Below are 26,533 nucleotides of genomic sequence, written 5' to 3'. Positions count from 1 at the left end.
TTGGCAGCAATTGTGCTCTCTGCACTAGAAGTTACTAAAAAGTAACCAGTAACTTAATGTGCATTCTATTGGCAGCAGCACCCCTGCTTCTCTGCCATAAAGCAGTGAACATTTTTTGATAGTGGCAGAAGGCTAGAATGACACTGTAAAACACAGACATATGGCTGCTAAAATGCTGGAGTTTTATCAAGATGCTGCGATGGGAAATGTCACGTTATTTATTCTGGCACCTGACCCTCATAAGTCAGAGAACAAAATAAATTGCCACAGACTACTTTTCATCAGGCTATTTACCTTCTTGTCCATACTTTTAGTTTCTCAATAGACACGAGGCAAAAAATGTGAGAAGAAAAACAGTCTAATTTTAACAGTAGTGTAACCATGACAACCATAGATCTTGTACGGCCCATTATAGATGATTTAGCACTAATTGTTTGCTGCACTTTGATCAGTTTGTAAATAAGGCTCAGAATGGGAAGTGGCCATTCGTCCACCGATATTCAGGAGAATGTTTAACATAATGGAATTTCAAATGTGGCTGCAAACATTTATTTGGGGAGGCAACATAAATTCTTAAAAGTTTACAGCCAGGCTTTTCTTAAAGGACGTGTAAAGGCTATTTCACTGGTGAGTGGGTTTCACCCCCAGTGAAATAAATTACTAAGCTTTTCCTTGGGCTGGTTTTCCTGATAGGAAAAAACACTGACAGGAGCACTGGCCTAGGGAAAAACCATAGTGATCTGTTTCACTGACAATAACCCTGACAGAAAGCCACAACATAAGCATTAAAGAACACAACACAGGCCTTTATGCCCTTCTGTTTGAAAGTGCATTGAAAGCAATAAGCAGCACTTTGGCATATTTGAGCATGTGATCACAAAATAATGGGGGGATATGCAAATCAGTCTGTGAAAGCAACTTTTTTTTTTTACAGAGAAAATTAAATTCTCTGTTTAAACGTTGTTAATCTGTAAAGCCAATGTAATAGCAGTAAATCATGTTTTCTTGGTATTTCACCTAAAATGCAGTTCTACTAATAGGTGTAATTCTTTTATATTAACTCTTTTGGACAGGGTCCTTTATACATCATACCTCTTGTATCACTTATTGGTTGCTTTGTAAATAAATCTGTTGTCAGTATATACACCCATCCATTGCACAGAACCACAGAATAAACTAGCGCTTCATAATTATGTGGATTTTGTGCCAATTTTCTTCCTTCCATCTTAGTGGGCTAAACAAGACAACATACATTATACAACCTAATAGGCAAATCCATCAGTGGAGAATATAGTGAAAGACAGGGGGAAAAAATGAAAATATTTCTCACCACAAAACAAGTACTTAAACTTCCAGGCCACGTATGGCCTATAATTTTTCTTGCATTATGTAAAAGGGTCACACAAAATGTTGCAATTTGCTGTTTTAATACAATCACAAATCAACAAATCCTGCCCCCAGGAGTTGCAATTCATGGTACTGGAGACTGTGGGAGTTCAGGCTTGTGAAGCAAAGCATTGGTCTGGCCTGTACAAGATTACTATGTAGGTTCCATTAAGCCCTGAACCATAAAACTAAATTCATACCTAAAGGAACAATAACCTATTCTAAAGCACATGATTTAAACAAGAACCTATACCCTGTGAATTCTCTTCAGATCCTTTGTGAATCTCCTGCAACCCTAGAGAAAATAAACATGACCCAAACAGTGAGTCACACTAAATTGCCTAATGCTGCAGTTTCACATATAACTCGAAACAGTCCTATCATTTTAATGTATTCATTAGCAGATACAGGCCTAGCAGGGAGAGCTGTCACTCTGTGTGTATTTTTCTGAACAGCAATTTAAAGTCAGATTCTGGTGCACTTTGAATAAATAGTATGTTGGGCATATATTAACATCTAGAGGCTGAAGACTTTTGCCTTCATTTAAGCTGTTTGCTTGGTCACATATGTACAGAACCAGCCATATTCTTTAAAGGAGATCAAAACACAAAGAATGAATTGATGAAAATGTAAGCATCATCCTCTAAACAATTGAATACAATTTACAGCATTTTTAAGATATTAACAGTTTTATACTGCTAATAGACCATCAACTCTATTTGAAGACCAGAGCTTAACACTCTATTTAAGGGCAACGACATGCTTAAAAAGTGCTCTCAAATTGTGGAATGCCAGTAAAAGTGAGTCATTGAGCAAAACTGCTCATCAGTTGCATGACTACACACTAATACAGGCATGTTTGCGACAAATTAAATGCACTGCAATAAATACTTTCCCAAAACAAGGAGGAGCAATCATCGAAGCAGGGCTCCCTACTTATACTGCATATGGTGCACTACAGCCCGTGCAGAATCTATAGTCACAAGTAATGATAGGGAGAAGACATTTCCAGAGAAAAGCAAGTCTCTTTGTGTTGGCGTGACAACCTTAAGAGAATCAGAATGGGTTTTAAAAGATCTCTGCCAACCAGTACCAATTCACCCACACATGAGCTGAGGTTGTGACAACTTGTGCAGCTGGATTCTATTGAAGAACATAGTTGAGGCAAAGACCTCCTCTCATTTAGGCCTCTGAATGTGACATTGTTTAAGTTTATGGCTTATTTCACATGAGTAAACTTGAACTGTCTCCAAGAAAGGTCTCAGGAAGCATAGTGTATTGGTTTAATATTTTTTTCAAAATGCAGGCATACACAAGATGGTGAGATAATCATTAAAAGGTACGCTTCCATTTGACTTTTCTGGAAGGCAATTATGGGTATTTGTTTGAAGAAATGTGCCCCTGTAAAGCAATATCACCTCATATGCCTTAACCCAGGTATATTGATGATGGTACTTCTTTAGCTGGTAGCACATGTATCAGGGTGGAGCAGTTAGTTGAAAGAGGTGGGAAGATGCTGACATGTTTTGGTGAGTGTAGGTGACGCCTGAGAATGTGTATTTGGTGGAAGCATTCTTTGTATGTCAGCACTGGTAATTCAGTGTGTGTGTTTAAGGAAGGCAACATGGGTTTTTACAGAAGCATCAAGCAAAAGCAAAGCAGGCAAGATATCTGACTAGAAAGAAATAAAATAGTAAACGGATAAAGCAAAATGTGAAGGAATGTGTGAGTATAAAAAGCATGCAAATCAAAGATACATAACATCCACCATAACTTCAAGAAAGTATTATTAATCACCACTTTAGAGGCCGCTGGAATGTGGCGCATGGCACTCAAGAAATGGCACAGTGAAGTTGCCAAAGCCTCAAGCTGCTCCACCTCCTGACTGCCATAACACACAGAAAATAAATCTGAATAAACGTTCATCCCATTTCTGTTGTGTCACCTTTCACTGTCAGACACCAGGAACACCATGCGAGACAACTGCAAGGGGAGATTTTTCTGTACAATGTTAAAAAAAACCAAGGTGACCAAGACCAAGGCAAAAAACTTAATGCTGGCATCCGGCATGGTTGCAAAATAGGTCAGTCTAACTGGGAAGATTTGGGATCCCATACTGGGGCAGCTTAGAAGGGAAATAAAAGTTATACCCAAACCAAATATATGGTTAGCACATTCTCAATAACTAACTTGCGCAGTAACTGTGTCAGCTCTTATGCTAAATGAACGTCTTAATTTGAAGAGCTGTGTTTCCTCTAAGTGGACAAACCTTGATTCTACACAATGAGGAGTGCGTGGCACGTGTGAAATGCTCCTCAGGCATAAGTCAAAGTAAGAATTTACACCAAGTTTGAACATTTGCAGACTGGTCCCAGAGCTTCTTCATCCATGCTTCAAGGTATATTAGTAAAAGCTTATGCTTACCATGGTCACACACCTGTACTTCCTTCTGACCAAACAATACACAAATGTAATATCTTCATTAGAAATCCAAAACAGACCTCCACAGAATGGCCAGGGAAGGAGGAAATCAAAACTCTCAGATTAATAAATTTTGGCTTAAACGTTTTGGGGCATTTATATGTAATACGCTTCATGTAACAATGAGGAGATATAAAATGATCTAAACAAAGTATGCAATAAATCACAAAAAGCAGCCAATGAGATGGACAGAGTGAATGATGCCCCACATACAAAAATGAATTTTCTACACTCTTAAAACACAAATTTGTTTTTTGTTTTTTTATTATTAACAATAATAATAATAATAATATAACAAACATTTATGGAAAAAAAAAAAACAAAAAAGGAAAAAGAAAAACATTTCTTACATCAGACAACATAAGGGACTAGGACCCTGCACGGTCTAGCAGGGTGGGCATTATATTTATTCATATTTTTTATACATATATATTCTTATAATATTTGTGTTTGTAAGAGAAGAGGCTTCAGGGGCCAGGATTGAAATGAGGTGAGGAGTGCAGGGACAGACAGACACACACAAACATTCACTGTGTATATAAAGACTTAAGGCTGACCTGCACACGCATATTGTGATGGCTAATCAGTAAGCATATACCAACAGTCTGAAACTGCTACTGACACGTCTCAGATAACATATCAAAGGGCAGCTTTCAACCAGAGTACAACACGTCTTTTTGAAACGGGTAAGGAAATGAATAAGCAACATATAAGAGAAAAATGGACAGTTAAAACTGAAAGATAATCGGGGTGCTGGGAATGTATAATCAATAGTTTAGTTCCGGAATCCCCAAACTCTACTTGTGAGCCACACAAGCATGAAAAAAGCAACTGGGAAATGGTAAACTGACAGTAGTAGTAATGACAGCCTATGGGTGGCGATACAGGCAGTTCAGACATTTCTGTCATGTCAGAAATATGACTAAAAGTCGACACAACAATGAGCTGATAATAATAGCTGTAAGGGAGACTTTAGAGCCATGGCAGACCAAAAGATTTATAACCTGCGGTAGATCTGCACTACTACAGGTGACAAATCTCCTGGCAATACATTTCCCTTGTCTATCATTTGGATTGCCACATGTAAAACACATTACTTGTTGCGATTAAGCTGGATCCCTGTGTGTAGTATATTTTACATGCAGTGATCGGAATGTTAAGGTGCCCATACACGTTAAGATTCGCTCACTTGGCGAGATCACCAAGCGAGCGGATCTTCACCCAATATCCCCACCTACGGGTGGGCGATATCGGGGAGCGTGCAGGCTAATTCGATCGTATAGTGCCCATACACAGGCAAATTAGCTGCCGAATCGGTCTAAGGGACCGATATCGGCAGCTAGAATCGGCCCGTGTATGTGGAGAGGAAGATATGTCCAAAAGAGATGTATTATGGAGTGATCTTTAGGTCTGCTATTACCCCCCCACCTCATTTTTAATATGAGCTTATTAAGACAGGCTTATGTAAAAAAAAAAAAAGTAACTAACGTAAAAAATACGAATTAAGTGGTTTGTACAAGTCAGCAGCAGATCAATGGTTTCTTTTTAATCTGTGAAATCACATTTATCTGTGTAAAAAAAAACCCAGAAACCTCACACATTTATTAATTATATTAATTTTTTGAAAGTTCTGATTGTAGTTATTTACTTTTTCTCCATAAGCACCACTGAATATTTTGAAGTTCAAATGTGGGCCTCTTGCCTACCGGTATGAAAGATGAGGCATTTAATGGGCTCAAGAAAATTATTTGAATTTTATCGAGAGAACAGCATGTTTTTAGCAGGCCTAAGAGATATATGGGAAAGGACAGTGTTTGGGTGAACAAATGCTACAGGGCACGAGGAAAAGCAGTCAGAACCATGATTATATTTGAGGGAAATCAAACATATAAGCTTCCAAATGCAGTTACAAATCAATTAAAGAAGCTAAAAATGATAGAGAGGTAAAAATGACACGTTGTAATAAAAGCATGGAAACATAGTTGTAAAAGAGTGGGGAAGGGTGGGCATACTTATTTAAAAAGGATACAGTGCAGACATGGGCAACACTTCCAGCTGTTTTTAAACTACATTTCCTTGCAACCCCCCAGCAGCCCTGAGCTGCTGGTGCAGGCTGGAGACATGCCTGTATAGTGCAAATAAACGTCCTCTTTCCCAAAAAGTGGCCTCATATTTTAGAGCTGCGGCCGTGGCTTAGTATCCAATCAGCTGTTAATTATTACAAATATGCATGCTATTCCTTAGCACACAGGCTTCACATAAAATCTAGATCTGGGCTTGTAACAAATCAAGGGGTTTAAAGTATATTTTTATAATGCCAAGGACAAAAGCTGTCCCTATTGTAACAGATGGGGGGGGGGGGAAAACTTGACGACTGCTGCCTCAGCAGATAAATTGGCACTGAGCTTGGTGAAGTCACTAGCAGCAGTGGCATCACATTACCGGTGACAAACACAGCTAATAATTTTGTATGGACATAAGTCTTTATATACACACATTCTCACTATATATACATACACACTTTTATATACACATACATATATACACAGTCCCCACTCATATTCCACACAGAACACTTGAAGATCTCAATTTAACCCTTTGCCATTCAGCTTTTATGCATTCCTGGCACAAAGAATTAAACATAAATCATGATTAAAACAGAAAATAAAATTGTATGTAAAATAAGTAGCATATTGCACCAGGCCAAAAATTTCCGAAGGGCGTAATGCCGGGTCTGTGCACCATGTGGGTAGCTGAATAGAAGCTGGCACCCTGAGAGCCCATATCCCTAGAACAAGCTCTTTTAAAACACTGCTAACTCAGTTGTGTGGCAAGGCAAGGCAAAGATTTACTAAAGGAACTATATTTTTCCTCTCTAATGATGCTAACAAAACTGCCAATTCTTCACCAAATCAAATATTTTCTTTTTTTACTGAAATCACTAATTGCACTTATTAACAGAGTATTAAACAGATCTGATGTAGTGAAACCATTAAAATCTACAGCAACAGCTCTTATAACCCTGTCAAAATTAATCAGACTATTAAAGTGAAAACGTGCTGGGAACATATTTGTGCTGTGCAAAAATGTATTATGGAAACATATGGAAACCCAATCCCCTGGAGAGAAAAGGTTTAAAAAATGATTTCTTTGTATAATTAAATGCACCCCTACACAGAGCATTTCTCCGGGTTTTCTTATTCCACAAGCAAGTTTATTATGTGGTTAATACTCTTTGAATCTCACTAAAACGATGTATCCCAGGGCTTTCACATGCATGGCACATAACTATCTAAGGCTAATACCACATGGGGCAGCTTACTGGCTCTTGCCTGCTACTATGGCTAAAAGCTTCTCAGTGGCATTAATGGGAAGCTCCATAAATCACACTGCATGGATAACTATTGACCGATATATCATTAATGTCAAAGGGAAGCAATTTTTATTTTATTTTGAGCAGCAAGTATATTGCAGCCCTTAAAGCAGTGATCAGCAACTTTTTTTTTAAATTATGAGCCACATTCAAATGTAAAAAGATTTGGGAAGCAACACAATCATAAAAAAGTTCCTGGGGGGTGCAAAATATGGGCTATGATTGGCTAATTGGTAGCCCCTGTGTGGACTGGCAGCCTACAGGAGATTCTGTTTGGCTGTATACCTGTTTTTTTATGCAACCAAAACTTGCCTCCAAGCCAGGAATTAAAAAATAAGCACCCGCTTTAAGGCCCTGGGAGCAACAAAGGGGTTGGGGAGTAACATGTTGCCCCTGAGCCACTGGTTGGGGATCACTGCCTTAAATGATTACTTTTTTCTAGTGGGAAGAATAAAGTTATACCATCTGATAATGAAAATAACTGAGGGCTGCAAAATAAGATCATCTGTATGTGAATGGCCAAATCAGACAAAGACCTGCTTGTTTCCCAAAATGTCATATGGCACTATTTTTTAAACAAACCTATTCTGAGCCGAGGAGCACCTTGCAGAGATTCCTAATTTCTGATTTCTTAAGAACATTTGATACATACTGTGTTGTTACCATGCCACAGAACAAACCTGGCTAAGTTGGCTGCGGTGTTCAGTGATTCCCTAATTTCAAGGTTTCAAGTCAGAAAAGAAAGGAAAAAGTGCATATAAAAGACACTGATTGCATTCTAAAACTAGTGCTAAAACTGTGAACTTAGAAAATGATTATAAATAAAAACCGTGAACCCAAGAAGAAATGATTTTCAATAAGTTTGTTAGAGGCAAACAAGTGGATGGAACCATCCAATCCTAATTTTTCCTTTTTTTTTGGAAGGCAGTAGCACATGAGGCGAGTTCTGGGCATTTTGCACACTGTGGAAAATGTGGTGCACATATCGCCTGAACAAGAACCCATGTTCTATTGGCTTTAAAAATAGGCAACCTAGTACATCCAAACACAGGACAAACTAAAAGTCAGCTGTGTGGTACAAATATATCAATATAGAGCTCTATTTATTTTAAGTGGCAATAGCACATTCCATGTGCATTCAAGCGCTGTTCTGCCATCTGCTATTGATCTCTGGGTGCCAGCCTCTCCAAAAAGTTTCAGCTAGTATACCAGCCTGCCTTTGGCAATACCCTATGGACAAAGCTTGCCATTGCCTCCTTAGGTGCCAATCTCCTGTCTGTATTTATTAGCACCTTCTGCCGTACTTCTTCAATGGATTCTTTGCTGGTTTTATTATACTTAGGTCAGTTAATTACCAAATTGTCCCTGCTCAAATGCTCTTCCCTGGCTTCCATGAGCAGAAGCACTGACAAATGTCACTGTCCCCAACGGGAAGCAGTACCCCCTCTGATTCCACTCTCCCAAAGATGAGAATGGTGGTAATTTTCCCGCCACGCTCTCCCCACCCTTCTCATTATGTCCCAAGCTCCAAATTGGATCTGTTAAAGTGGGCATATATGACAAGGAAATGAAATAGATAGGAGAATGGTACAACTTGCAGAACCAGTTTAAAAGAGGGTAATGGCTGGTCTTTTGTTAGGGAAGGAAAATTAGATAAAATTTGGCGCTAAAGCTGCAGATACTGTTGGTGTTCAGAAGATGGGACCCATCTGTTGTGGCAGAAAACCTGAGGGGTGAAAAGAAAACCAGCTATTAGCAATTTTGTACAAACCTTATTTATACAGTCTTATTTCACAATAATGTATAGGCGCATTAATGGAGGTTAATAGTTTGGATCAGGGTAAAGCCGGTATTGCACCTTTTTAGGCAGATTTAACTCTTGTGGCAGAGTTATGAAGCATTTTTCACTTTGTATAAGGTCACAGAACTTTGATGCTACTCTTCTGAAAAGCTTTTGATCATTTTATATGAAAACAGAAATCAGTAGTTTGAATTCATGACCCAGTAAGTAAATTATGTATATTTATGTACAGCACTGTGAAAAATGTTGGCACTATATTAATCAATGCAAAAATTTTGCAAAAAAAATTTTTTTATTTTTTTATTTTTTTTTTGCAGCGATCATTTTTATTAATTAACACTAAAAAATGAAAGAGCTTTAAAGTAATAAAAATATAATGCACTGTTGCCCTGCACTGGTAAAACTGGTGTGTTTGCTACAGTAACACTACTATAATTTATATAATAAGCTGCTGTGTAGCCACGGGGGCAGCCATTCAAGCTGGAAAAAAGGAGAAAAGGCACAGGTTACATAGCAGATAACAGATAAGTTCTGTAGAATACAATAGTGTTTTATCTGTTATCTGCTATGTGCCTGTGCCTTTTCTCCTTTGAATGGCTGCCCCCATGGCTACATAGCAGCTTATTTATATAAATTATAGTAGACTTTCTGAAGTAAACACACAACTTTTACCAGTGCAGGGCAGCAGTACATTATATTTTAGTTACTTTTATACACTTTCATTTTTTGGTGTTACTGTTCCTTTAAGCGCTAGCATAGTTAAAGGAGACATATTGCATGTGCAGTAGAGTAGACAGCTAGCTTTGCTTCTAAGTTCAGCTTTTCACAGTTTTTGCTGCACACGTGCACCCTGACCAGCTATAATCACCCGGGGAACCTAACACTTTGGAACGCCACCCAGTAAATATACCTTTCATTCTCCTTTAAGGAAGTTGGTCTTGTGTAGTGTGTAGTGTGGCCCACCTGCTGTCAGCAAAAACTTAGTTCAAGCTTTGATTGAGCAAATTGACCAGAATTTTTAAATAAAGATTTTGTATTAACAATAAATAACATGCCAGTCACAATCCCACCAGTCATAATCCAAATTAATGTCCAAAAAATGTGCGTATAAGGCAGTTAATGTTTTTATATTGGTTTAAGGTTAATAATGCTCAAATTTTCATACATGTATATTACTCTTGCCTGTAAAGGTTTTCATTCATCCAGGTCATAGTATATCTAGTAGAAGGAAACCTAGAGCATCTGGACTTGCAGAGTATTCAAAGAAGATGTTTCACTCCTCATCAGAGCATCTTCCTCAGTTCAGCTGAACTACTCAGACGAGCAGTGGAACATCTTCTATGATTACTCAGCAAGTCCAGATGCTCAAGATTTACTTCTAACAGATATATTACTATTTAACACGGTCTGTTATGATGGAAAAGGCTTGTGAATTAGGGTGTAACTTACGTACTTCAAACTCCTGCCTGCTCCATGCTGAAGTTCAGATCTGTGTGCTTGTAACCCAATAACATAGTGGAAGGAAAGCAGGAGGTTGGCAGATGTTGACCACTGTCACCGAGTAAAGATAAATCTGTTTCTTCTGGATTTTCCACATAGTCTGTAAAATGTAATTACAGAGTATAATGTTAGTGAAGAAATGTAAATAAGAAAGAACAGCTGATGTCGCCTAGCTCAAAGTTTCCTGCCTTACAGTCTAAAACTATGTACATTCAAGTTATATGATAAGCAACTGCCCTTATGAGCATGCCATGGATCTGTGCTTAAAATCTCTGAAATAAGATAGGAATGTGCTAAATGAAAAGGTAATTTTAAAGCTCTAAGGGGGCCAAGCAAAATCATTGGTTAAAAATAGTTGTAACTAGTTGTGCTAGTAACTGCCAGCACAAGGTAACGTAATATTTCTTATAAAAACTCATCTTGACATAGCATATGTTACGAAAGAAACATTAAGATTCATAGGGACATCCACACTCTAATCTAATGTTATCGGGAAATAAAACAATTACATTTATATATAATTGAACTTCATATTTACCATTCCCATCAGGTGGTGTAAATAAGTGTTAATTGCAATGAAGACAATAGTGGAAAAAGAAGAGATGGTGGAAAGAAGAAACACAAAAAAAAACAAAATACAGGTTTACCTTCACTCTCTCCATCTTGAAGTTGCTGACTTCCCATAAGTGAAGAGCGGCTCAAAACTGCATCAGCCATGCGAGCAGAGCTAAGAGCTTTTCCAGCCACTAAACTCATCCCGGTTAGACTATCTAGCTGTACCTGGGAAAGATGCATGTCATTAGAGGCTGCCACAATGGATATAAGCAGGATCATGGAAACATCTAGTTTGCATATAGAAAAGACTGCTAGTTTGGGGCAAGTGATAATAATGGGGGATTTTAATTATCCTGATATTGACTGGAGCAATAGTACTGCCAGGACAGTAAATGGGAACAAGTTTATAAACTTGCTGCATGATAACTTTATGTCTCAAGTTGTTGAGGAGCCAACCAGGAACCATGCTGTATTGCATCTAGTGATCTCTAATGATCCAGAACTTATAACAAATGTGCAAGTGGTTGAACCCCTGGGTAACAGTGACCATAACGTTATTTCATTTGATGTTTTGTGCAGGAAACATATTTACACTGGGGCAACAAAGTGCCAAGTCCCTCTGAGTGCCAAGTCTCACCCAATAGCGGCACTGTTGCCTCAGCTCCAACTACGCAGTGGCTGACACAGGATATGGTGCTTAAAGGGTTACACAAGATAAATGTGAACAAGGCACCTGGGCCAGACGGAATACACCCTTGGGTACTAAGAGAGCTAGGGTCAGATTTACAGTGGCCTTTGTTTCTGATATTCTCAGACTCTCTTTCATCAGGTATGGTACCTAGGGATTGGAAGAAGGCGAATGTCATTCCTATATTTAAAAAGGGAGTAAGATCTCAGCCTGGCAATTATAGGCCTGTAAGGTTGACATCCGTGGTGGGCAAGTTATTTGAAGGCTTGTTAAGGGATCACATACAAAATTATGTACTGGAGAATGGCATTATGAGCAGTAATCAGCATGGCTTTATGAAGGACAGGTCATGTTAGACCAATTTAATTGCTTTTTATGAGGTAAGTAAGAAGCTGGACAGTGGGGATGCAGTAGATGTAATCTATTTTGCCAAAGCATTTCATACCGTTCCCCACAAACGACTTCCTTCTAAACTAAGGTCTATTGGTCTTAGTGAAGTCGTTTGCACATGGATAGAAAACTGGCTACAGGATCAGGTACAGAGGGTGGTTCTCAGTGGGGTCCCTCAGGGTTGTGTACTGGGTCCACTTTTGTTTAACTTGTTCATAAATGACTTGGGGGAGGGTATTATAAGTAATGTATCAGTGTTTGCAGATGACACAATACTCAGACCAGTCAATTCTATCCAGGATGTGGCATCCTTGCAGCAGGAACTTGACAAACTGGCAATCTGGGTGGCTAAGTGGCAGATGAGATTTAATGTAGATAAATGTAAGGTCATGCACCTGGGATGTAAAAATATGCAAGCCACTTATACCCTTAATGGGACTGCAGTAGGCAAATCCATAATGAAGGACCTTGGAGTTCTTGTAGATAATAAACTTGGCTGTAGCAAGCAATCCAGGCAGCAGCTGCAAGGGCAAACAAGGTTTTGAGCTGTATTAAAAGGGGTATAGATTCACGGGAGGAGGGGGTTATTCTTCCCCTTTACAGAGTGCTGGTAAGGCTCCATCTAGAACAGGGGTCTCAAACTCGCGGCCCGCGGGCCATTTGCGGCCCTCGGTACAATATTTTATGGCCCGCACCAACGCCGAATGAATGGATCGCGATTTTTATTGTGATTCAAGGGATAATGCAAGGCACGGCGGGTGGGAGCTGCTGATTGCGGAAATGACGTTATCCCATCATAACAGTTATTATGGGAAGACGTAAGGAGCTAATTGTGCACACAGAACGTCTTCCCATAATAACTGTTATGATGGCATAACGTCATTTCCGCAATCAGCAGCTCCCGACTTTTTTTTGTGAAATCCCTTATGCGGCCCAGCCTCATCCTGACTTTGCCTCCTGCGGCCCCCAGGTAAATTGAGTTTGAGCCCCCTGATCTAGAATATGCTGTTCAGTTTTGGTCTCCAGTGCTCAAACGGGACATTATTGAACTAGAGAGGGTCCAGAGAAGAGCAACTAAGCTCATAAAGGGTATGGAAATCAGTCGTACTGGCTGATACATTATATAGCTTTAAGAAAGGGCTGGATGGCTTCTTAGCAAGTGAGGTAATAAAGTGTTATGGGAAATAGCTCTTAGTACAAGTGGATCCAGGGACTGGTCCGATTGTCATCTTGAAATCAGGAAGGAATTTTTTACCCTCTGCGGCAAATTAGAGAGGCTTCAGATGGGGTTTTTTGCCTTCCTCTGGATCAACTAGAAGTTAGGCAGGTTATATACAAGCAATATGGTTGAACATGATAGACGTACGTCTTTTTTCAACCTAACTTACTATCTTACTATTATTCTTTATCAAAACTGTATAGAACAGGTAGATAGAACATGCAATCCCATATTCAATAAATCACCTGAACATTTTGACATTTTTCTATAGGACCTTCTATAGGTTTTGTAAACCCCGACATATTCCACCATGTCTTATTCTGACCACAGTTTTAGTTTAGACTGGCTTTAAACATTGCACTGAGATTCCTCTTAAACCTCCCTGAACATCCCTTTTGCCCAGTGTATACTGGTACCTCCCCATGAATACCCTGGCAGACATACATAGGCATCATCACTTGTCTGGATGGTGTGGTGCCTTTGAAGCATCCTCGATCGGGCATGCTCACTGGAAGAGGGTCTTGGAGGATAGGGAATACCGTTGTGGTCAGGGACATCCATTACATGGGGTGGGGAGGCTCTGTCCATGCAATTTGCTGTAGGCCCTGGCTCTGTAAAAAATAAAAAAATGTAAAAAAAAAAATGAACTTTTTTCCTGCAGTTACCACAAATGACAAAAGTTGAATTGTTTACAAATTCCATGTTGCATGATGTATTTACTGTACTGAATTAAAGTAGTTTGTGTGTCTGCTGGGGGGTCCCTAGTTATCTTTTAGGAACATTTGGGTCAGGCAATGAGCAGTTATTTGTTTTGAAGGCAGCAAAATGATAGTAAAAAGAAATGCACTGCAAAGAAAAATATGCATCAGTTAGCCAGAACTTGCATAATTCTCTGAGGCTGCGTATAATGCCTTGACAAAGGACAATCAGAGAAACCCTGGTATTAAAATTCAGCCACTTAGCAAAAAAAAAAAAAAAAGTTAATGTTCTTCACGGACTTGCATGTTGAATGGCTGGAAGATGCAAAGTCTAACAGAAGTCTAAGAAGCAGACAGATAACAGAGATAAAGAGAAACAGTCAAGCACGTTAAAACTCAGTAACCAGCAACTTGAATGCGAGCTCCAATACCACTTCTTTATCTGCAGACATTTTATTATTGAAACATATTAATAAAGCTCAAATATTCTGCAGTACTGTAAAACAAAATGGTGTGATCATCAAACATACAACCATCATACTTAATTATTGTTCTCATTAAAGGGGAACTAAAGCTTAACTAAAGAAAAGTGGCAGAAATGTTGCACATTGAGTTTGGGGTTCTGTACCAGCCCAAGGCAACCAGCCCTTTAGGTTAGTTGCCCACAATAGATTACTCCAAAATGCCTTTCCACCAGCAACAATAGGAGCCAAAGTTGTGTGCACCTTCTATATTTAGAGAAGTATAATGCATTGGCACATTCTTGTTTATCGCACAATATGTACTCTTTAAGGCTAGTATCACACACTAAGATTTCTGAGCCAACAGATGCTAATCCAGGCTAGGCTTATGGCTACGAAAAGCAAACCATCAGTGGGAAGGGCGTACGTAGTGATTCGTTAAAGTTACCTGAAACTTCAGAAAACAAACAGTTATGCATTCCCACCGGCGAGATTAGGGGAGATTAGTTTCCCACGGTAGCAGAGATTTAGCCGTGTGCAACCAATCTCCACATGGACCATGGCCCCTGGGCTGATGGTCCTCAGAGCGAGTTTGTTGCCCACGATAGATCTCTGCTACCAATCCGAAATGCCTTTTCACCGGTAACTATAGGAGTCGCCGATAGAAAAGCCTAAGCATCACGTCAGCTTTCCAAAGTCGTGCAAAGTTGCCTGCAGAAGGAAGAGCAATGCATTAGAATTTCAACTGGCGACTCTATTGTTGCCGGTAGAAAGGCATTTAGGAGTGATTAGTCGCCCGTGGTAGCAGAGATCTATTACGGGCGACTAACACGCTTTGTGGGCCATCAGCCTTAAGGACAAGGTTAATAAAATAAAAATAACCAGGTCCACCAGCCACTGCAGAATTTTCCCCTCAAAACACTAAACTGGCTGGTTGGGCATCATGTATGCTACATTAATCATTTTTTTGCCCTAAATATTTTACTGGTCAGCTTCAGAAATAATCTCGGTGCATAATTGCAGTATATTGAATTTTATATGTCTAACTTTTTTTTTTTTTTTTTTGCATTTTTAGTTAAGCATTAATATTAATGGCTTATTTATTCCCAAAAAATTCACCTTGCAGCAAACTAGTGGAAGAGATTTTAATTTGTTAAAGTAATACATGCTCCAATGAAAATCATCAGGAATTAATTAGAATTACCAGAAAATATAGGCATACTATTCTCCATGTACACAAAGGTTGTCCCCAGCCTAGCAGTCACTGAACATCCTAGCCAAAAATATATTCAATTTGTTAGAATGCATGTTTCAAAAAGAAATATATATGCTTATATATGCTCTGATGAACTTTATGATAAAACGCAGGCAGGGTTATTATTTCAAGAGCTTTTGTTTGCAGGAATACATTTATCCATTTTTTATTTATCAGAATGTGTACTTTTAAAGTCAGGCTAGGCTCGATCAATCGATCGCCGCATAGTTGATTCATCTCCTGATACTTTCCCTGGCATCGCCGTATCGCCTTTGTTCAAATGACAGGAAGCCAAGATTTTAATATATATATTTAATATATATATTATATTTAATATATCATTTATATATTTAATATATATAATATGCAATACTGCAAGATCTGTTTACAATAATCTCTCATTCTCATTTGTGTCAGCAGGACACTTTGGATTAAATAGCAAGATATTTATTTTAAAATAACCCTGGATACCTGATGTCATGGGCTGACCAGTAAGTAGGAAGGGTTTCATTGCTCTATTAATTTAATTCATGCAAACTGCATTACTTCCAAACTACCTTCTGTTACAGTTAAAGCTGCATTATTTCTGGTCATGTGATCTGAGGGAGCACACAGCCCATCACAAAATGGTGGCTCAAGAGAAAGGATGCAAAAGGGCAAAATTTACCAATATATATATTCCAGTTTGGTAAGTTTATTTAACAGGACACTTAATACGATAAGCTTCAAATTGCAAATGAGGCTGCTTGGTCTGGAAGTCTCAATTACCCAAGAATCAGCCAGTTTGTAAGGGGCCACAAAAGAGAAAAGTTTAATAAAGGCAGTACAAATAATTGCCCCATGATCCCAGATTCTGCAAAAAATCGTTTTGCAGATACATTAGTTAACATTATCAGCATTCAGACAAACTGGCAAAATCACCAGAAATATTTTTTTTTAACTATTAAATCTCTTACAGGTATGCACAATTTCTTTTTTTCCCTTTTTACAATCCTTACCTCTGCTGGCAGACTTGGTCCGGTTATATGAAGTCTGTGTCTTGTACTGCTGTACCCCCAGTTCCTGCTCTTTAAGTGCCAGTGTTCCAAGCAAAGACTCTGTGTCCCCATGCCTAGTCTCCTGGCATGGTTTGCACAGGCTTCTTACAGTCTCTCCCTCAGATTCCTTTTGTCCCTCTCCAGAGAAGTCCTCCTCCATGCTCTCTGAATGCAGCATGATTGGGTGATACCTGGAATCAGGGGTGGCCGCTGATGCTGGGTGGATCTGGAGAAGGTGATGGTAGGGCTCAGAAGCACTCTGGTAGGGAAGGTTACCTGGGTCACCTTGGCTCAGCTGCTGGTTAAAGAGTTCATTGAGCTCCTGCTGCTGTTGCTGGTGCTGTTTAATGAGCTGCATAAAGTCAGCTGGGGGTAGACGTACATCTGTGTGGCCAGTGAGGGAATGGCGTGGGGAGAGAAGCCCCTGCAGCATGTGGGGCAGCTGCTGGTGATGCCTTGTGTAAGTGCCTGGTGTAGGGGAGAGCAAGGCCTGCTGCAAAGATGAGGATGGATAGTTCTGTTGAGAAGTTGTGGAGAATCCTGGGTATTGCTCCATCTGAGGAACCTTTAAAGCCTGTGAATAAGCTGCGGTGCCGCCAGATGGGCCGTATCCAGAGCCTGTGGATGTGTAAACAGCTGGAGGAGGCCTTGGCTGCTCAGCAAATACATGAGGGTGCAAGTGAGTCTGGTCATAGTTTGTAGATGGAGAGAAGTGGGCCATATTCAAACTGTAAGACAAACAATTGATGTTACTAACAAAAAGCATAAAATTAGATCGTAAGTAACTAAACAATCCATAACTAAATAAACAGCAACAAGCTTATTCCTCTTCAGTGAGCACTGTATGAAAATGTTTTGGGTCTTTTTCTGTGAATATTTACCTATTAGCAGCAAACTGAGCCTCTATCACATAGAAAGGACAAAAGGATAAACTCAGCAATTAGACATGATAGAAATAAAACAGGAGACAATCTAGTGACCCTTTAAAAAGGCCATAAGAACTATTTCTTAAGAGAGGCGAACTTAAAAACACATTTTCAGCTATGGACAGCAAAACCAGAATAAGAAATCCTGATGTCTGGTATTAAGTTCAAAACCCCCCAGAAAACTCAAATGTAAACATTAACCATATAAAAGCTTGCCCTATTTTCAAGTTGAGATAATCAAGTTTTTCTGTATGTGAACTTGAAAATTCATGGTATTTGAGTTTATTTTCACAAACTCGAAAATTGCTAAATAAGTCAATGAATCAGCTCTGTGAGGTCTTGGTCAAATCACCTTAACTCTACTATGTGCCTAGAACACTAAACTTTGAATATTTCTATTTATTAACAATTTGCTTGCAATTGCTAGGCATAGTTTACAGATATTTATAGCAATATCCCCTTTTATCAGTAGAGGTATTTCTGTACCACTATCAATCCATTCAGTAGTGGTGAAATGTTCTGTACACAAAATGAATGGAAGAAAAGTTTGAGAGTAGGTATAATGGGTACATTTTCCTTTAAGAGATTTACACCATGAAAAGAACTGGCGCCATGCAATGCTGTCCAGGTATGGAAAATTGCATTGATAGACTTGTGTTTTTCATTAATGGACCATCTGAGTTAAGTTAGGATGAATGCTCTAGTTTCAATAACAGAAATTAACCCTGAAATTGCTGTGAAAAAAGAGATACTTTTTAATTCACATGATAGTATGAGATAAAATAACATTTTGGTACCTGTGCACTTCAGCATTGTCAGCACTCAGCTGCTTAGAAAGGGGTCTGTGGCTGTAGTTGCCCATAGAAGACATTAATGACGCCCTCTGCTGCATCTGAATGTGGTTGGCACAGGGAATAATTGGCATACCACGAGAGGCTCCTGGTAGGTCTGATGCCTCTTGCACCTGAATGGTGACTTGCTGCGGTGATTGCTGCTGGCTTTGCTGTTGCTGGATGCTCATGCGTGGCAAAGCCATGCTGGGAGGGGGTGATCCAGTACTAGAAGGCTGGTAGATTGAACTGTGGGTTGGCATTCCTGGATACTGAGATGAGGAAGTGGCCCCTGAAGAGAGGGACAGTAATTAAAGTTGGTACAACAGGGCAACATATAAGAATATAGTCAAACATGCAATAAAATATACCATGTGTCTGGAGCATGGCACTCGATGATGGAGGGGGACTACTATTTGGCTGTCGGAAGAGGTGGTTGCTGGCTGGGTTTGGGGGTGGACTAGAAGGCTGAATTCGCAACCTGAATGGAAAAAGAGATACTGTTGCAAAACTAATCTTGTAAATAATAATGAAGACAATTAATTACACCCTCTCCCCATGCCCACTTATAGAATGAAAGCAACAATTTCATCTTTTGTCACTATCAAAGCTATTCTGCGCAACTGGTACCTCTGTAGTTGGTGTGTTAGCAGGGCTGGCTGATTTTCAGAGGCTGGTGTCATAGAAGATGACTGAAGAGGAGGGGAAGGTTGTGCAGGTCGTATACAATCCTGAATGAAGAAAGCATAGAATGAAAGGCAAATAAATAGCAAGAAAAAACTGTACTGGAAGTCTTCTTTATGGAGACACTGCAACTTTTCATCAGTCAGGTTTTTTTGTTTAAAGCAGCCCCCACCCAACTAACTTCTGTGGTGCCAAAGTCAAAATCCTAACCATCTCACCCAAAGACACTTGGAAGTTTGTGACAAACATTATGCCACTAACTGAAATATTAATCCTCCACTGCTGCTATATTTCAGTCTGGGCCAGTAGTAGCCCCAGGAACCTATACAGAACAATTACATTATTATAATCCCCAAACAAGTCTTCTAGTAAAAATGTAACAATGAGTTTGAGGTTCCAGGAAAATGTTTTATCTGCCTCGCAAGGACCATACACACAGTACCATCATATCAAATGTAGAGTAGAGATTGAGTAATAACAATGTTTTTGATGCACTGTACCTGAATCTGCTGCTGGAGGAGATGGTGCTGATGCTCGTGCTGGTACATGACATGCTGCTGTTGTGTATGCTCCAGAGTTCTTTCATCCATGTGTACACCGTACATCTTTTGAAGCTGCTCACATTCCTGGCAATATTAAAAAGTTACTACAAATTATTCAGAGATCATTCATTAAGACAAATATCATATGTAGAAGAAACCACCAGAAACACAATTATAAAAAAAAATAATTCTATGCACTCTGAGGTCCACATTGAGGTTTACCCTTTCTCAGATGCACTGTGGTTTCTTCCATATATGATATTCTTTGAATGGTGATGCCTTGTGAAAGAATTCTTCACCACTAGCAAGTATTTTTTCTAAGCATGTTAAAATTCTTTGTGTACATTATATATACAATATGAATCAGATGTCCTAAGGTAAAACGAAGGGAAATATCAAAACAGTATGGAAAGGCTATTGGTCTTTTCTGCCATTCAGTTTTTATGTCTATTCAGAATAGGATGGGGGTGCTGTAATGACTAAAGAGGAATCCTTTACCTGTTGCAGCTGTTTGATGCTGCTATTCTGGTTTCCCATCTTCTCTAGGTGAGCTTTGAAAGCCTGGATTGTGGCTGCTCCATCTGAGAATCTCCGAACTGGAGAGAAACGCTCAGCAGGAAGATGAAGTGTGTTGGAGTCTTTGTACATGGAGCTGAAAGATGACAGATGGTGCTTTATTTCTATGACACAGGGGATAACACTACATTTAGTAACATTGTGCTACAGTGCTACTTTTCTGTTGTTGAAAATATGTATTTTCAGCAGATGTACTACTTACTTTGGTTATAACCAATCATATAGACAAGTGCTTCTGAAACATGTCAAGGAAAAGCAAATGATGGTAAGAGTGCCATAGGTAAATTGCAAATAAACCCACAACTTTAGAGACAAAACATCAGAGCAGCAGAATGCCACCACTTGCCAAATTGTTCTATGGGAAATGTATCACAAGCCAGTGGCTGCAAAAATGCTGGTGCAAGCATTTCTAAGTGATGGTATCTCTTGCTACATCTGCTTTGGGTGATGTGTTGCCCACGAAACACTAAGGAAAGCAGTGATGAGTGTATGGGGTACATTTGTTTTCTGTTTGAATGTCAAAATGCCAAATGACTTTAGCCTTTAGAAAAAGGTACACAGGACAGATGTTTCCCAGACATTTTGTGCCTCCAGGAGTGGTGTACAAAATTCTCAACCCCCCCACCCAAATTTCTAAACCCTTAGGAAGACTATAATGAAAGACAATCGATGGATGGATGGATGCATTACTCTTACTTACTAGCAACGAATGTTGGAAATTTAAGAGACTATAACACGTAAATGTAAACAAAGGTGCAGGAGCAGATGGTATTCACCCAAGGGTATTACAAGAGCTCAGCGCTGTAGCTGTCAACTTTACTTAATTTTCCAGGATTCTTTGAGTCTGGCATGGTGCAGAGAGATTGGAAAATTGTTAAGTGAGAACTATGGCAAAAATGAAAATGTAATATAAGCTTCATCATACTATATAAGAAACTTTCTAAAAAGAATCAAGTTTCTTTAACTATCCCTATCTCAATATCGGTCTCTCTTCATACAGATGTTGGAGTCAGATTTTAAAAAAGGAATGGCTTTGGTAAAAGGATTGGAAGAGTTCAATAAAAAAACTAAATTTTTAGTTAAAGCACTGTAGGTGGCGCTTCACAGCAAGCGAAGTGAGGTTATGAAACCCCTTGCCAGGCGATGTTGTGATTGCAGATAAATGCTTTTAAAGCTGGCCATACATTATAAGATCGGCTCACTCCAAACGAGATATCAAGCTGATCCTATGATTCCTAGGGCCAAATAATCAGATCACATCAGCGGGGATAAAGGCTGCTGGGGCAAGGATTGCATCAACAAGCCAACCTGTCCGATTCTGGCAAATTTTCAACTATTGGATTCTCTATCAGGAAACACAGCGCACTAAAAAAAAAGTGCTCCATTTAAAATTCACTTTAATTTGCCCATATTAAAACTGAAGGTGCATGCACAATAGTGGACCATATGCTGAACACGGTGTGTGGCATCCCCCCCACTTCTTCAGAAGCAAACTCTGTATTTCACAAATTGAGCTGCGACCGGTAAATAATCCTGTGAAATAGTTGTGACTATTTCAACCAGATATCGGCAGGTTAGGCCCCATACAAGGGCAGGTAAGCTGCTGAATCGCTAGCTTAAATCTGCCCCGTGTATGGCAATCTTAAGAGTGCCTTTCTCACGTATTTCAACATGAAAAAGGCACGGGTAGATTTAAGTTAGAGCTTTTAGCTTAACTTTAATTCTTTTTCGCTATATTTTAAAGTCCTGTGAGTGCCCTGCTTTATATGCCTCTTTCTCTCTCTTTTTCTGGTGAAAATGTATTTCTTATACCATCGTTTCGTTCTTCCATGAGACGTATGTCTGGAGTGGAAACAACCAAACTGTATACCCCTCCCCCAGAAAATGGCGTCAATGTTGTCACATTTCACATTTTGGTGCTAATGTTATATAGCTTCAAATTGTGCATTTTATTGATGATATTGAAGAAGGCTCCAGAGGGGCAAGAAACATTGAAAAAACACTATAATTTCTTATTTAAAGATCTGTGAGTGCAGGACTTCTACGCATTACTGGTAAATCTTCTGCAGAGCCTGAGCATTTGCTTGACTCTTAAATGCTAGGGTGACAAAGTGCTCAAGAACCACCGTATGTTCCACTACCCTTAGAGCACTTTGTTTTTCACCTCCTCTGTTTTTGTAAAGAGTACATATCTTTCAAAACTCAGCAAATTATTTTACAGACAAGGAAATTATCTATAGGAAAATGCATCTGAACCGACTAATCCCTCCAACACCCATTTAGGTTGAGTAGGCTAACAATAAAACTGCTATTTACCAAGTAGCTTAACAGACACAAATTTCTATTTAAACAATTGACAAAGCAAACAAACACAAGGACAAAGGTGAACAACGGGATTTGTCTGAGGATAAACAGATGAGATTACCTGCTAGATTACCTGCTATAGGGTCACAGGGGACCCAGTAATTGGCAGGCAAGGGTTCAATAGTGCATTGGTTTTAAACCAAAGTCAAACATTTGTAGTCTACACAGAGACCTCAGCCACAAAAAAAAATAAAATCACAAAATATAGATTAACAAGATACTGCAGCGTTTTTTCAGCTTTATCAATTAATACATCCCTCTGATGTCTGAGGGCCTGCTTATCTCATAATAAACATACACGCATAGGAAAACACTGCTGTAAAAGTATCACAGCAAGCAAATAAGTGTCTAGATAAATATCTTTCAAAATGAACTTTAAATTGGGCTTTCAGGAGAATCAGGACAAGCAAATAGGCAATCTGTTTAAATTTCACAAAAACATCCTTGAGGCTAAGCCTTTTGTGTCATGCAGCAGAGGGCTAGGGTTGAGAGATGGTGTTTTGATGTGTACCCTTTACACATGGGCAGATGCCAAGTTTCCTGTGCTAGAAAGGGGTATTTTTTGTCACCCCACCGGAGAGCCGATTTCCTGTAGGCCACAAAGTGTCTATTTTGCCATTGCCCTAAAACTCTCTTCCTCTGAAATCACACAAAAGCTAGCCATCCTGGACAGTATTGTAAAAGGACCAACAATACCATAAAATAAAAGTGTGTTAAAGTAATGAAAATAATGTACTGCTGCCCTGCCCTGGTACATGCAGTGCCTTTTCTAGCGACAACACTACTATTGTACACTCACCTAAAGGTTTATTAGGAACACCTGTTCAATTTCTCATTAATGCAATTATCTAATCAACCAATCACATGGCAGTTGCTTCAATGCATTTAGGGGTGTGGTCCTGGTCAAGACAATCTCCTGAACTCCAAACTGAATGTCAGAATGGGAAAGAAAGGTGATTTAAGCAATTTTGAGCGTGGCATGGTTGTTGGTGCCAGACGGGCCGGTCTGAGTATTTCACAATCTGCTCAGTTACTGGGATTTTCACACACAACCATTTCTAGGGTTTACAAAGAATGGCGTGAAACGGGAAAAACATCCAGTATGCGGCAGTCCTGTGGGCGAAAATGCCTTGTTGATGCTAGAGGTCAGAGAAGGGTATTAGTATGGTGTTCCTAATAATCCTTTAGGTGAGTGTATCTCAATCTGAAATAGGGCTAAATGGCACAGGTAAAATAGCAGATATGCTCAAATAAAATTGGTATAGTTTTTACTCAGGAATCTCAACACATTGTATTATACAAAGCTTATCTACTAAGTAACCTGTGCCTTTTCTCCTTTTTCAGATTGATTAACTATCCAATGGTTAGATAGCACCTTATTTATATAAACTATAGTAGTGTTTCTGTAGTAGACACAACCATTTTATCAGTGCAGGGCAACAGAACATTGTATATGAATTATGTTTATATATTTTAATTACTTTAAAAGACTTTTAGCCATTACCGTTGTTTAATAGGGCAATACTAAGATAATGACAGGAAACTAGGGATGGTAATTTTTCTTCTTTTCCTTTATTCAAGTCATCAGTGGAGTTTGTACTTAAGCCCGCCAAGTCCTGGACGATATGAGCCCAGACAAATTAGTATATTTCTGATGACTATAATCTAAATCTCAGCTTTTGTCTTGTGGTGTTAGCATAGCTTTCACGTGAAAACAAAGTAAATGTTTTGTCAGCTCCAACGTGGCAATCAGTTTGCATATTTGTGTGTGCATTCATCGGTCAAAGGTTGCTAAGCACAGTAGTTCACTCCATTCAAGGAAAACAGAGGACTTTGTGTTCTATTTCAAACAAAACAGACCTACAGATTATTAGCTGGTGACATGTGATGAAATAGGTGTAGGGAAGGGATTGAGAAATCGACAAAAAAACAACTTATTCAGATCCTACATATGAGGAATTTCTCTTAGGGCAGTTGCACACGGAGAGATTAGTCGCCCAGCGTCAAATCTTTGTTGTCGCAGGCGACTAATCTCCCCACAATGCCATCCCACCTGCTAGAATGTAAATCACTGGAGGGATGGCACTGTGCCATCATTCCCTCAGTGTACACTGCAGGTCCTGACTAGCAATCTGTGTATTTTAGCAAGTGCCAAAGGGGCTACTTATTGGGCCTACAGGGGGCTGCATGCACCTCTGTGTGCTTAAAAATCCAGTACCTATTATGTAATGCAGTCTGGACTTGTTATACTGTGGCTACAGTTTATATGCCATGTTTCTTACCGATGTAAATCAGGAGCAAGGTGAGGGGGCCAGGCCCGGTTCCGGAAAGCTTGCTGTTGCCCTAACTGACGTTGGAGTTCAGGTGGAATCTCTGCAGTCGGACTCGTCATTGCCAAGGTGTGTCGCTTTGTGCGATTAGCAAGGTACCTGTAGTGGGGATATACTGATTATTTTATGTAAAAAAGCTATAAAATATATTAAAAGAACAAGTATCACATAAATCCATCAAATACAAAAAGTTAAAACAAGAAATAATATAATACAAGTATGGGATCCATTATCTGGAAACCAGTTATCCAGAAAGCCCCGAATTACAGGAAGACCATCTCCAATAGATTCCATTATAAGCAAATAATTACAATTCTTAAAAATGATTTACTTTTTCTCTGTAATAATAAAACAGTACCTTGTACGTGATCCCAACTAAGATATAATTAATCCTTATTGGAGGTAAAACAATCCTATTGGGTTTAATTAATGTTTAAATTTTTATTTATTAGACTTAATGTAAGGTGATCCAAACTACAGGAAGTACCCCAGGTCCCGAGAATTCAGGATAATAGATCCCATACCTGTATAATATAATTTAATATATTATAATCCCTGGAGTATCCTGTGTAAGTAAAATTATTTTACTTATACGTGTGAAGCTGTGTACTTTTCATAATCCCCCATTCAATAAATTATTTTATTTTTTTTTACGGTGTAGTTCAACAGTAAAACTGCAATTTTCCAAATACCCACACAGACGAAAATAGATAATCTCCAAGTCAAAAAGAGGGCAAGGACTATAAACAAGTGAAATGGCCAGCTACATACTCACTGTGTTCCAATATACTAGCACTCAAGTAACACATGCTGAATGTATGACTTGCTTTAGGCTTCCTATCTGTCCTCACTGTCCCACAGTTATGAAAAGTCAGATAGGTTTTAGAACAGTAAAATCAATAGTAGCAAAACCAAACCTTATCCTGAATGGTTTAGCAATCAATTCATTTCTTTGCATGGAATCCTGTCTCAGCAAGTCACAGTTGGCTTTTTAACCTTGGTTACCAGATGCTGTTGTACTACAATCCGTTTTGCCCTCTTGCACATAAAACATGAGGCAAAGAAATGTCGTTGGAAGCTGTAGTCCACCAAACATTGGGACACAAGAATAAAATGTCAACTACAATTATCATTATCCTTTAATATACAGTGAAATCTTAATTTTACATACCGATTTTAAGTTTTTCCTCATATTTGTGGCACCACCAATATATAATGAATTTCCCTGATTTTACATTTTCCCAGATTTTATACAATTTTTTTGGTCCTTGAAAGGCATAAAATTGGGGTTCTACAGTAAAGGAAAAGGTTACAACTAAGAAGGCAATAGAAAAAATTAGAGGTCCTGCTAAGTAAAAACATGGCTGCAAAATTATTGCTAAATACAAAAACTAACAATTGCTGTCCTGCAAAAAAAAAAAAATAAACTCAGTTGCA

General features: G+C 39.0%; 1 protein-coding gene across 3 annotated transcripts in view; it reads right to left on the bottom strand.

Moving 5' to 3' along the window:
• Positions 1 to 4,373: 4,373 nt before the first annotated feature.
• The window catches only part of sik3 (SIK family kinase 3), a 119,697-nt gene continuing 97,537 nt past the window's right edge, over positions 4,374 to 26,533 (bottom strand). For 2 of the 3 annotated variants that reach the window (XM_031905597.1, XM_004916083.4), the window contains exons 15-25: positions 25,049 to 25,195; positions 20,325 to 20,478; positions 19,785 to 19,910; positions 19,231 to 19,331; positions 18,972 to 19,081; positions 18,568 to 18,892; positions 16,806 to 17,572; positions 13,838 to 14,004; positions 11,189 to 11,321; positions 10,495 to 10,641; positions 4,374 to 8,966 (exon numbers count right to left, since the gene is read on the bottom strand). In XM_031905597.1, coding sequence (XP_031761457.1) covers positions 10,496 to 10,641; positions 11,189 to 11,321; positions 13,838 to 14,004; positions 16,806 to 17,572; positions 18,568 to 18,892; positions 18,972 to 19,081; positions 19,231 to 19,331; positions 19,785 to 19,910; positions 20,325 to 20,478; positions 25,049 to 25,195 — 2,176 coding nt within the window. In that variant the 3' untranslated portion in view covers positions 4,374 to 8,966; position 10,495. Of the gene's footprint in view, positions 8,967 to 10,490; positions 10,642 to 11,188; positions 11,322 to 13,837; positions 14,005 to 16,805; positions 17,573 to 18,567; positions 18,893 to 18,971; positions 19,082 to 19,230; positions 19,332 to 19,784; positions 19,911 to 20,324; positions 20,479 to 25,048; positions 25,196 to 26,533 lie in introns of all 3 variants that reach the window. The other variant, XM_004916084.4, reaches the window with a different exon arrangement.

The sequence above is a fragment of the Xenopus tropicalis genome, chromosome 7 (genome assembly GCF_000004195.4).
Source record: "Xenopus tropicalis strain Nigerian chromosome 7, UCB_Xtro_10.0, whole genome shotgun sequence".
Taxonomy (NCBI): Eukaryota; Metazoa; Chordata; class Amphibia; order Anura; family Pipidae; genus Xenopus; species Xenopus tropicalis.
Note: the sequence above shows the minus strand (reverse complement) of the source record. Positions and strands in the feature narration are given on the sequence as shown.